This window comes from Oryx dammah, unplaced genomic scaffold (assembly GCF_014754425.2).
Source record: "Oryx dammah isolate SB20612 unplaced genomic scaffold, SCBI_Odam_1.1 HiC_scaffold_14, whole genome shotgun sequence".
Taxonomy (NCBI): domain Eukaryota; kingdom Metazoa; phylum Chordata; class Mammalia; order Artiodactyla; family Bovidae; genus Oryx; species Oryx dammah.
This window is the reverse complement of record NW_024070198.1, coordinates 26,412,059-26,425,252: the sequence shown is the minus strand read 5'-3', so window position 1 is coordinate 26,425,252 and position 13,194 is coordinate 26,412,059. Positions and strand designations below refer to the sequence as shown.

General features: G+C 39.4%; 1 protein-coding gene across 2 annotated transcripts in view; it reads left to right on the top strand.

Annotated features, from left to right (window-relative positions):
* SORCS1 (sortilin related VPS10 domain containing receptor 1) overlaps positions 1 to 13,194 on the top strand; it is a 156,226-nt gene that overhangs the window by 23,183 nt on the left and 119,849 nt on the right. For both annotated transcript variants that reach the window (XM_040254393.1, XM_040254392.1), the window contains exon 4: positions 6,532 to 6,711. In XM_040254393.1, the coding sequence (XP_040110327.1) occupies positions 6,532 to 6,711 (180 nt within the window). The remainder of the gene's footprint in view (positions 1 to 6,531; positions 6,712 to 13,194) is intronic.

Genomic DNA, 13,194 nt, shown 5'->3' with positions numbered 1-13,194 from the left:
TTTAAGCGGCCGTAAATTGTTAATGCATCCTGCCTTTTTTTCTAGCAACAACCACTGAAATGTGTCTTCATTTAAAAAAGATTTTATTGCAGTATAGTTTATTTGCAGTATTATATTAGCTTCAGGTGTACAACATAGTGAGTCAATATTTTTTCTAGGTTATATACTCCATTTAAAGTTATTATAAAATAATGGCTATATTTTCTTGTACTGTATAATGTACCCTTGTTTATTTTATACATAGTAGTTTATGGCTCTGAATCTCTTGCCTTTATCTATCCCCTTTACCACCCCCTTTCCCCACTGGTAACCACTATTTTGCTCTTTGTATCTGTGAGTCTGCTTCTCTTTTGTTGCATACATTTGTTTGCCTTATTTTTTAGATTCCACATATAAGCAATAGCAGAGAATGTGTCTTTCTCTAACTTATTTCATAAGCATGATTCTCTCTTGGTCCATCCTCACTGTCACAAAAGGCAAGATTTCACTCATTTTTATGACTGAGTAATATTCCATTGTACATTGATATGTATAATGGGGTACATATGTGTACACACACATATGTGTAGTTACATGTATATATATTTGAGTGCATTTATCTTTTTTGATTAGTGTTTTGTGTTGACTATATAACCAGCAGTGAAATTGCTGGATTGTATGGTAGTTCTATTTTTAGTTTTTGAAGAACCACCATACTATTCTTCACAGTGACTGCACCAATTTACATTCCCACCAACAGGATACTAGCGTTCTCTTTTCTCTGTATCCTTGCTAATGCTTTGTAGACTTTTTGATGATAGCCATTCTGACATGTGGGTGTGTTGATCATGAAACAAGGGAGATGTATGTGGCTATAAGAAGGGGATAGTGTAGGTTTGAATGCAGCTCAGCTTTGAAATCTTTGGTTGAACAAAGAGCATCAATAACTTCTTTTCAATTGTATTTTCAGGACTCTGTGTCTTGCGTTTTTATCCCTGAGTTTGTAATATGCTCTCTTGGATCAATACCAGCTTCCTGCCCGGGGACCCTGAGATAGATCCAGCACAAGGGCACAGCAGGTCTTCTCTCCCAGGAGAGCCAGTGGCTTCTCCAGGCAGAATTCTCCTTCTTGGCCATCACTCTGCCCCTAACCCTAGCGTAGTGAGAGGTGAGCTGTAAACCTCAGCCCATTAGAGATAATAACACACATTAAATTATGCTGTTAACTTCAAAAAAGCATTTCCATGTGAGTAGTTACTATTTTCAGCTGGTAAGAGATTCATAACAGTGGTAATTGCCCAGAACTAAGCCTGTGCCTGTATATGTTTAAATGCTCCTCATTTGTGATTTAGCTTGAACTATTTTACAAAAAAGACAAACACAACATTGGAGTTGTGCCTTAGATGAGAATTGGGTAAAGTCAGTAAAAGAAAAATTTAGTGTTGTTAAAATTTCCCTTGGTAATCTTTTTGGGAGGTCCATGAGGGAGATGATCATGTTATCTTGGTAAGTTCAACAGAGCTGGTGGTTTTATTTGTTTTGTTTTATTTCCCTTGAGCACTGAAATAAGTTTCTGACTTTGATTGACCGACAAATGAAGTAGTTGGCTTGCAAGATTTACACCTTTAAAAACAAGAATACACTCAATGCAGTGAGATGCTTCTGTTCAAGAGGCATGTGGGAATTGGGACCAAATCAGGAAACAGCATATCTGAGCCACTCATCTCTTGCTTACTTCCTCTTGGGAATATACTTTGTGAGTGGAATAAGTTTCAGCTAAACTAAATGCTACTTGCTGCAGAATCAAGGCTAAAATATAAGTCTCTGGACTCCCAGATCAGCATTTCTTGTATTATACTCTCCTACTCTCAAAATAAACTAATAGAGTCTATAACTAAAAGGGAGCAGCACCGCCCACCCCCCCAGATTTTTATACACTGAGTAGCGTCCAAAGAAAAAGTCCCATTGATCTAAGTTGTCTCAGAAATGGTAGTTTAAAATCAAAGAAATCACTTTGGGCCCTTGGCTGGAGTGTTAGGAATTGCATACCTTGCATTCTTTTTCATTGCCATCACACCAATCACTGTGGATCATCGCACCCAGTGGTATCATGCCAAGCTGGAAGGAGAAGTTTTACTTTGAGCCTAAATCAGCTATCTGCACCGCATCCCCACTCCACTGTCCCAGATGAGTGTTTTCCATTACTCAGCCTCATCTGAGGTCTGAAGATAAGAATGCGGTGATTAATTTAGCTTGTTCCCAGAAAAATCAGAGCCACTACAGCAAATGAATATATTATTTGGTCCAAGTAGGTGTTTATTATTTAAAGCAAAGAGATACCTCATTACAATCCCATTACACCTTCAAAGAGAAGCCTCAGCTTGGTTGGAGTGATCCATGGCAAAGATGCATGTTTCATGACCTGCTATCAAACCTTTTCCTACTGTAGCAGTAAAGGAGCAAAGTTCCATGCTCCCTAAAGGAACGGAGACAAAAACCAGCACTTCCATGATCAAATTTTCTTTAGTCATCCTCTTCCATTGCATTAGCTCTGAAAAGACTGAGGTTAACCTGGGCTGTATTAAAAAATAATAATAATACAGTGGCAAAGATGATTGGAAAGCAGGGGTGGGGAGATTTTAATATTGCTGTTACTATTAAGAGCATGAGGCCCAGCAGAAGGAGAGCTACTGACCATTTTCCTCCCTTGACATACTTGGAGCTCATTCTGAGCTACTCAAGTGAGATAAATGAGGCAATACATATGAAAGTGCTTTGAGCATTTTGGAGGACAGATACTCTATAAAAGCAAGGTAATATTATTATTAGTATGGATCTAGTTGTCTGTGTTGGAGAAGATCGATGTGAACTGGGGTGTGGGTGATGAAAAGGCTGCTTGGTTCACAGCGAGAGACCCTAATTCCAGACCTAGATCTGTCACTCACCTGCTCTGAACCTTGGGAGGGTTTATCAGTTTCTCCGTTTTTTTTTTTTTCCCCTTCTTTTTTTTTTACATTTTTTAAATACAGAGCTTAGATTCACAATAATACTTTCTCAAATGTGTTACTCAATAAAATGCCTTTAGAGATGCTTCATGAAAATTTGGTTTATGATTGAAAGTTTAAAAAAGGAAATAAACTCCATTGCATGCTCCTTGTCTGGAGACTAACAGAAGCTTACCAGTATTTAAAGGTTCTAGGATGTCCTGTGAGCAAGAAAGCTGTATAATTTGCATTCATCAAAACATTTTACAAAGGGATCCATTAAAAAAGAAAAAAATAACTATTAAAATCCAACAATATTGATGTCCTATGGAACGGACATTGGGAAATGCTCTAAAAGATCTCAGAGTTCACTTCTTGGTCTAAAATTTTGTGTCTCATTATGAGCTTTCAACATGAAGTGCCATTTTGGGAGAAATAGCATATTTTCCTGATATAAGTGGATGTAGACAAGAAAAGGGAAGATGGCATTTAAATATGTCATAGGTTTCAGTTAAAATATTTAAGACCAATGTCATCTGTCATTTTTAAACAGCCTATTCAATAAAATTAGATTGTATTTAGAGAAAGAGATCTGTCCTTGGCCCTTATCTGGTGATGACCATTTAATCTGTTGGTTTTTAATTAATTGATTTTTAATTAAAGGATAATTGCCCTACGACGTTGTGTTGGTTTCTGCCATACATCAACATGAATCAGCCATAGTTCTGTAAATAGTTCTTTAAGTGACTTAGACACTTAAAAGCATCCATGTTTTCTCTTCCACATCTACCAAGGACAAGTTTAAGTGGGCTGGGATAATATCGATGATTTACTCTGGCCCCTAAGATTATTTAATGTGTCATCCATTTGTGGCCCAGACCTCAGAGGTTCACGAGGGCACTGATTCACTCCAAAGACACAGAGGTGGGAATTAGTTATGTGATGTTCGGGTTAGTGCTGAAATATTTTAGCTTGAACTCAGGGATGATGCTACACCCCGCTGACAAGGAAAGAAACATGAATTGGGAGTAGTTGTTTAAGGGTTCGAAATGCTAGTGTAAGGATATTGGTATTTGTCTTGTAGGAAATGGGGAACCATTGGCCCTCCATGGATGAATGACCTTTGGGCTAATTTCCACAGTTAATTGTTTCCGTTAGGAAAAAAAAAATCATGTGGATAAACCACTTTTTTATTAAGTGTATTAGTGTATATATGATATATTAAATATAATATTTCAATACCCTAATATTTGCAATGAACAGAAAAGCCAAATCAACCTGGCTCAATCAACAAAGGAGATTTAAGGTTTGTGTAACTAAAAATAGCTAGCATGTATGGTTCCAGGCACTGTTTGTTAAATGCTTAATACTTACTAACTAATTTAATCCTTTCAACTCCATGAAGGACATACTATTATCTCTAGTTTGCAAGTAGAAATTCTGAGGCACAAAGTTCTGTTCACACAGCTAAATTTCAGAGCTAGGATTTGAACTTAGCTTTATTTAAAGACCATTCTTTCAATCATTTTGCTTTACTGTCCTCTCTAACAAGTTCACACGTGGCCAGACTTCTTAGGTATTCACATTCAGAGACTCCAAGAGCGTCACAGAATTTGAACCATCTCTCTTTACCTTCTGTTTTGTTTTGTTTTCTTTTTTTTTTTTTAATTTTTTATTAAATCATACCTACTTTTTTTTTCTGGATTGGCTTATCCTCTACCTGCAAGATATGTCTCTAACAGATCTAGATTTTATTTTTTATTCTGACTGCTTGCAAACTGACAGTAAAATATACTTTCTCTCTCTGTGTAGTAATTCACAGTCATTCTAGAATCATGTCTTACTGAGTTTGCTTGGGTGGAATGTCCATTGCCAATCCAACAATCAGCATTCCCTGAATGCTAGGCCTGCAAGATCATTTCTGGTGCTGAGGGTGGGAGAAAGTAGCAAAGACTGAGCATAGCGGGAAATTTGTCTGAGAGGGATGAGAATCTTTTTCAAAGAACATCAAGCTACCATTGCCAGAAGAAATGTATGTAAGAAAAATAAAATGTACATAAGTAAAGTCATACATTGGGCAACTTTTATACCAAACCTCACTTTGCATTATCGACCACCTTGGATCCATGGGCAGGATTCATTGGTGGGCTCCTGACTCTGGATTGTTTCTATAAAATTGTAATCAAACTCCAGAGTATGGCAGTAAGGTCTGAAAAGGGGTCAGGAACATGAAACCTTTGAGTAAGGACTTCTTCCTTCTAGAATCACGTGAGTTCACTATGATCAACTTGAAAGAGGAATGAGAGGCTCATTCCTCTGTGTCTAAAACACACTTGAAGCTGAATTGCTGACTGACTGATTGAGAGAATATGGGTAGAGGTCACAGTGAGAAATTTATAAGTTGGGTAGAATTGGAATTGTTGTCAGGGAAGACTGACAGATCTCCGGAAGCCTTTCAAGAATGTATGATTGCTCTTGGAGAGTCTGAGCACTGAGCTCAGGCCAGGGATCTTTTCAGGTTGCTCTTCTACCTTTAGGCTTACGTGCAATTCTATTTTTGTTTTGTTTTATTTTGATTTTGGGTTTTTAAAGTGAATCCGATATATGCACCACCTTGGGTGAAGGGGGAAAAATTGCTGAGAGCAATGAGCTGGCATCCTTGAGGGAGACGGCAGGCCCTGGTCTGAGACAGCCTCTCCCTGAACACCTACTCCTCTGCGGTCAGAAATCGGGGAGAAAGGATTCAGAACCGCCACCCCAGGGGGTTCTGCTCACTGCCTCTCATTACCTCTGCCTTGTTTCTATCTTCCAGGACAAGCAGAGGCTGAAAACATCATCAATTATGCAGAGCGTTTTTTCCCTCTTTTATTTAAGGTTTCCTGCTGAACTTCTCAGGGTACAGGTTTAGATAAGCTAAGACCTGGAATGCTCATTAACCTGAAGGTTAGTACTCTGGAGTCTCAGGTAAACATTTTTCCTCTGGGACTTCTAGGGCTTGCTGAGCCTTAGGGAAGTGCTTCTCAAACTTGGATGTGCATATTATCCATCCACGGATCTTATTAAAATACAGGTTTCTATTGGACAGGTGAGGCCTGAGGTTCTGCGTGTCTAACAGTCTTACAGGTGATGGTCATGCTGCTGTTCCATAGACCACACTGAGAGATACAAAGCTTGTCTGTTTTCTCTCTGTCCCTTGTTCTGTCCTGTATATGTCTTCTGAGCATGTACTCGGTGTTTTGCAAATTTATCAGGATGCCTGCTTCTCCAAAGTCATACATCTTTGAGAAATTATCCTTCAAATTATCTAATGAGGCAAGTAAATTGTAACTGAGTTACCAAGCACTTCTCTGTCTTATTTTCTGATGACCTCACCTTGTAAGCGACAACGGAAATATGTAACTAGCGCTCAACTAATGGTTATTTCACAGATACGCACAAGGAAAATCTCTATCTTCCTCATGCTACCTATGTGCCTGTCCTGGTGTTCCTCGTCTTCACATTATGTGGATACATGCCAGGGGCACGTAAAAAACGTCCTTCCTCTTCCCTTCCCTGTGTCTTTCCTTAGGACATGCACGTCATCAGCACTGATGAGAACCAAGTGTTTGCAGCGGTCCAAGAGTGGAACCAGAATGACACATACAACCTCTACATCTCAGACACACGTGGAGTCTACTTCACCCTGGCCTTAGAGAATGTCCAGAGCAGCAGAGGCCCTGAGGGCAACGTCATGATTGACCTCTATGAGGTATGTCACAAGGCATGTGTGGTCTTCAGCCACTGTGGTGCTTTGACCGGCAGTTGAAGGCCACAGGTTGGTCCTTCCCTCAGTCATTTTAATGACTAGTTCCTTATGTGGCCTCAGTCTGTTTGGGAGAGGGAGGGGATTGCAGAACATTTATATTGGTTAATTTGCAATTCACAAGACATCTCTGGGAGGGATTCCTTGTTGACCAAGTCCGGAAGACTTGGAAAGTATCTGGGGAAGCAGTCAGGTATTAAAAGGTTTGAATAAGAGTGGGCCTAGTATGAAGTTTGAAAATAGTCTTAAAGGACTAATAGATGTCAGGGGTGGAGCAAGGAAGTGACCGGCAGTGCTCCCTTACATCTCAAAAGAAAAAACTAAGAAAACATCTTTGCATTGCATCAGAACACACTCCCTTGACAAATGCTTTACCTGTTTAGGTCATGCAGAATATTGAGCAGAGTTCCCTGTGCTATACAGTAGATCTTTGTTTGTTACCTATTTTAAATATAGCAGTGTGTCCTTGTCAATCCCAAACTCTCAATCTATCCTTCATATATGTGTAACTGAATCACATTGCTGTACATGTGAAATTAACACAACATTGTTAATCAACTATGCTCCAATACAAAATAAAACTTGAAAATTATTGTAGCTAAATATTGCGGAAAAAAAGACACTCACCTGGACTTGAAGACCTTTCTGACTACATAACCTCTACAAACTGATTGTCATCTTCTCAGGGGTCCAATGTACGAGATAAGATTCATATGTCTTTCTTTTCCTAAAGAGGGCTAAGGAGGAGAAACAAAAAGCAGAGTTTACCAGATTTTCTTAAGGGAACTCTGACCCTTTTTTTTTCTCAGAAGGACCAGGTTCAAAATAAAGTCATGTGGTGGCTCAGTTAGCTTTCATGACAAACACCAACCCTTTACTGGCTATTTAAAGTAAAGTCAGGTAAAAGAAAGCTGTTATTTGGGGACAGATTTTATCCACGCGTCAGTCTTGTGCTATGAAGGATTCATAGTGGGTTTTAATGAGCCATTACAACAGCCATATTTGGAATTTGGGAACAAACATCTACTTATATTCTATTTAAAAATAGTTATAAAACTGATTTAAATGTGTTCAGTCACAATGATACTGTCATTTGTTTGAGGATAAGTTCAGAGAATATAAGTTGTTTGTGTGATGAGTAGAAAGGGAATCATATCCAGTTATGTCAAAGAAAGAAACCAATTTCACTTAAGAAACTTAAACCTATCATTGGAATTTTTTTAATGCTCTCTGTATTCCTTCATCTTTAGGTATTTTGGGGAATTTTCTTCTAGTATCTAAACTTCTCTGTATGTATAAAGGCATGTTAGCAAACTGTAAGCACAACTCAGAGCTCAAGTATTTGTAATGGAAATTACAGTAGACAGCATAGGACATAGTTTGTGTGTATATATTTAGGAAAATACCCTGCAGACTTTTTATGCAGTCACAAATTTCTTCCACTTCATTTCCTGCCCATGTTCCAGATAAATATAGTATCATATATCTCAGTCTCAAACTGAACATGTATTCTGGAAAACATTTACATATTCTAGTGATTTACTTTAAAATTCATGTTGGATAAAATTGTAATTTAAGGTGTAAATTTTGGAGTCAAGAAGGCTGGGTTTAAATCCTGGCCATGCCAAATATATATCTCCGTGAGATAAATCCAACAACTTTTGAGCCTTAGTCTCCTTGTTTAAAATAAGGGGATAAATGTAATATCTACTTGGTAGGATTTCTTTGAGGATGAAATAAGCTAATCTTCTTAAAGTACTGTGAACAGTGCCTGAAATATAGCAATACTCAACAGATTATAGATAGCATAATCAATATTACATTCCAATGAGTTTAAGCCTGAAAACAATGTTCTAGTCTTATAATCTTAAAAGCAACCCATATTATTTAAATGCCCGATGTACTTTCACTGTTCAGGATCTCTGCTCCTTCCTGTATTGCAGTTAGCCACATGCCATCCTTTATCACCAAAGTTGTCTTCTTATGCCGTGCTTGCATGCTCAGTCATGTCTGACTCTTCTCAGAGTGTGTAACCCTATAGACTATAGTCCTCTAGGCTTCTCTGTCCATGGGATTTCCCAGGCAAGAATACTGGAGTGAGTTGCCATTTCCTTCTCCAGGGGATCTTCCCAACCAGTGATTGAACCCGGGTCTCCTGCATTGCCGGCAGATTCTTTACCATCTGAACCTTTTCTTATAAACAAATGTAAATTGCCACATTTTGGTCCTCTTTTGTAAATGTCATATAAATATTTAAACTTTAAGTGTGTTTTGTTGAAATATCACATATTTTCTTGCTTTGATCCAGCATTTCCGTGGGAATATCTTGCTTTGAGAGTGTGAAATCTACTCAACTGTCCCACACTAATCAGCCTCGGATCTGTCCCTGCTCTGTTGAAAACATTTTCTGATTTTCAGGTGGTGTTTTTCCTTCCTGATGACCTTCTCCCTCTTTTTAAGTCCATGTGGAATAGTCTCTCTGGTTAATTTTATTTTCTGCCAAAATGGAGAACATTTTAATTAGTCCCTTGATGATGGAAAAGATGACAGATTTGAACAAGAACGACTTTGTCATGTCCTGTTATTTGCAACTGTTTCCATGAATGGTTTTCTGAAATCAAAAATTACTAACAGGCAGGGACTGAGAAGAGGAACCAGAGTGACTTTGAACACAGCCAGCCGTTTTTTGGTAACCTGTATGTCTTCCCTTTGCATCTCTCCTTTCGGTTGACTGGAGGGAAGCTGCTGGCTCTTATTACCCTCACTTTGAACGGTGGTGGGCCTACATTATGTAAAGGTGTTCTGCATCCTGGGGCCAGGGGAAGAAGAGGCTTTGTTTTATTAACCTGGCAGTTCACAGCAACTTGATTTGAAATTGATGTGATCAGAACAGCAATGCCATATAGGCCGATTACCTAGATAGAAAGAATACTGGCTGACCCGGAACCTGGCACAAGTGTTCCTTAAAGCTGATTGTTCTGCCTAGCAGGAAGCTGAAAGCCATCCAGCATGAATTTCCCAATCGAACGGCAATGAATGATGAGTGGTTAGAGATAAATGAGAAGTTAGAAAATCCATAAATGAATTAATAAGGAGGAGAGATGAGCAACATGCCAGGAGGGGGTGACAGAGAGAGAATATATAGAATGCACATCCACCCACGTTTTGGGGGGGACAGAGGAAGGTGACTTGCATTCTTGGCTTCTCCATGCTGATCACCTGCCATTCTCATGTGCTCTTTAAATTATGTGAGCCGAGATGAACTGTGTAATGTGACTGTGTGATGAGTCTGTGTATCAGGCATATGTATTGTTGGTGAATCTCTGTGGGAAATGCAGAGGGAGGCACAGTTCTCATGAAAAATAATCATTTTATTCACTCTCTCCTTGGAACCTTACAACAAATGCGGTTCTCTCTACACCAGAACCATGTATATGTATGTATTGAGATAGGGAAATGTTGGGGACAAAGTGTTGGGGCTCTATCTTACATGGTTTAGTTATTAAAATACCAAAAATTCCCCTCAATGTGAGGTAACCACTGCCGTGGACCCCATTCATGAAGAGTCAAGATGTGAGTCAGGAAAGTTGGCCTCAGAGCAAAAATGCTGGGTGGTGATTTTTGTTGAAGAAATATCACAGTAAATAGATAATATTTGGGATACCACTTAGGATACCATTTAAACACTTTATAAAGAAGCTTTTAAATTATCTCATTCAATCTATATATTAGCTTTATGACACAGGGACTGTAATCATCACTCTTGTTTATAAGTAAATGGAGGTAGAGAAAATGCAATAATTTTTTATCAGATTACAAAGCTCATAAGTGTCAGGATTAGGATCTGCATTCTAGAGTGTGCAGTCTTTTAACCAGAAACTATTGTGTGTCTCTAGAAAGATCAGCATTCAGGCTTCTATTTGATTGTGGCCAAGTAGTTACCATAAGATAGAAGCCCATTAGAGAGCAGCATAAATCATATTAGACGATACCTACAGGAGAGATCAGATGGGAATTGAAAATGGTCTGGAAAAAAGCCAACATAAACAGAATCAGCAGATGATGGCTTTGGACCTATTCACCATTTACTAAACCAAGTCCTGAGCTGACAGTTTAAGCGAATTCACCCTATGTTATCCCGAAACTCCCAATTTTGCCTGGTGGATGTGTTCATGCAAGAGAATCCTAGAAACAAGTGTCCTAAAATCCTGTCATTCCTGAGGAGCACAAATTCTCTAGTGGCACCATGTGGAGCAGGTCACAGAAGACAGCAGGCCTGATGGAGGCTGGAGCAAAAGAGCTGTGATGAGTGTGTCCGAGACATGTGGTTCCTGGTATATCCGTCTGGAGTAGATGATGATACGGAGTCTGATAGCTTTGGGCAATATCCTCCCTCCTCTGGGAAGGGGATATTAATTAATGATGGCGAGCCCTTTGGTTTAATGGACAATGACAGTTCACCCCAGCCAAGCAGAAGGGGTTGTGTTGAGAATTAAGCCACCTGGCTGCGAATTCAGAATGCACAGAATGTATGCATGCATGAGTGAGGCACAGTGGGCGGTATGACAGACGTAACTGGTGAGCGGCGCATGTTGTTACACACATAGTGTCTTCCGTAAGTTATGAGCTGTTGCTGCTGCTGCTAAGTCGATTCAGTCGTGTCCGACTCTGTGCGACCCCATAGACTGCAGCCCACCAGGCTCCCCCGTCCCTGGGATTCTTCAGTCAAGAACACTGGAGTGGGTTGCCATTTCCTTCTCCAATGCATGAAAGTGAAAAGTGAAAGGGAAGTCGCTCAGTGGTGTCCGACTCTTCATGACCCCATGGACTGCAGCCCACCAGGCTCCTGCATCCATGGGATTCTCCAGGCAAGAGTACTGGAGTGGGGTGCCATTGCCTTCTCCAATGTTATGAGTACCTCTCTCCGTAAGAGAAAGCTCCACAATTCTGATGATGTAGCTACACCTTGATTCTCGGGAAAAGACTACCTCTTACAATCCAGTGTAAGAGGTAGGGAAGAAAATTCATCTCCCATTTAGGACATAGTTATTGCAAGACATAGAATATACCCTCTAATTATTTAAGGTGATTCTCTCCCTGGGTAGGTGAGTGCTGCCTGACCAAGACAACAGGGAAGGCAAAAATACTTAGTCTTTGTTGGGAGTGGGTTCTCTGATGGCAGAGGCACTGGCTGGGTATGTGTCTCTCCTGGCTGGGATCCTCTCTTTAGAACAAAAAATATCCTGTCTCCAAAGACATTATGGTGGCAATATGTTCTCTTTCCCGCCATTGTCATTGATTCATTTTTAAAATTCTCTTCTAAGTTTGACATTTCAGATTCATAATTAAAGTCTGAGATAGAGAAGTTGGGAGGAATCAGCTCCCAGTCAGCATCAGGGAAATAAGCAAAAATTCCTGTGCAGGAATCTTTCTAACATGGCCACCATGTGGAATGTATGAAAGATTTGGGGTAGGAAAGCACCTTCTAGGGATGAATATTAAGAAACAAAGGAGATATCTGGAGTTCTTTCTTTAAATCACCAAAGAAATCTAAGTCCCAGTACCTGGCATATTCTGACTCTCAAAAAAAAAAACCTGCAGAGTGAATGTATACTTCCTTAGACATTCTAGGTGCTATTTTCCTGGTACTTAGAACACATAAGTGATGGATATTAAAAATATTAATCGAGCAACTACTGAGTATATGTAGTAAAGAATGAATAAAAAGCAATTTCCTGTAATATCTGCATATAACATTTCTCTCTGAATGAGAGAGAAGTTTGAAGAACTAGTATTGTCAAAGGGTTAGGTTCTTGGGTTCTCAAGTTAGACACACTGATGTGGAGTCCATTCCTAAGGTTCTTGGGGGAATGACCTTAGAGTGATTGGCCCCATCCAGACTTTGGTTCTTGCATGTGTAGAATGAGGGTGCAATGAGTCTCCCACTTACACTACATGGAGAGATGGATGTGCACTTGCTTGCAAAAAGCCTTTCCTGTCATGTCTGACATTTCTTAAGTATTTGATCAATTTGGGGCCCTGTGAATTTGTTCTCTCTTCTAATGAAGAATTCTTACTACCTATTTCACTAAAAACAAAAGTAGCACTTCTTGTATAAAGCGACTTTCAATGATTAATTTCAATGAGAGAATATGGTGGATTGAATGATAATCCAGAAGTTATATCCGAGTGAGACATGATGATGTGAGAGATGACAGGAGAATCTAGGAAGAATTCACATGTGGTAAGAAGTTTGAGGAATACCAGACACATTTCCAGGAAGACTGTTGCCCTTGAGAAGCTTACATGGTTGTTGAGAGCCAAGATGTAGATACCATCTGTGTGAGAGACATATTGAAGGACAGAGAAGAAGAGTTGGGGACAGTCAGGATTAAAAGAGAGGTTCTGGCTTCTGGTAAAGACTTACTG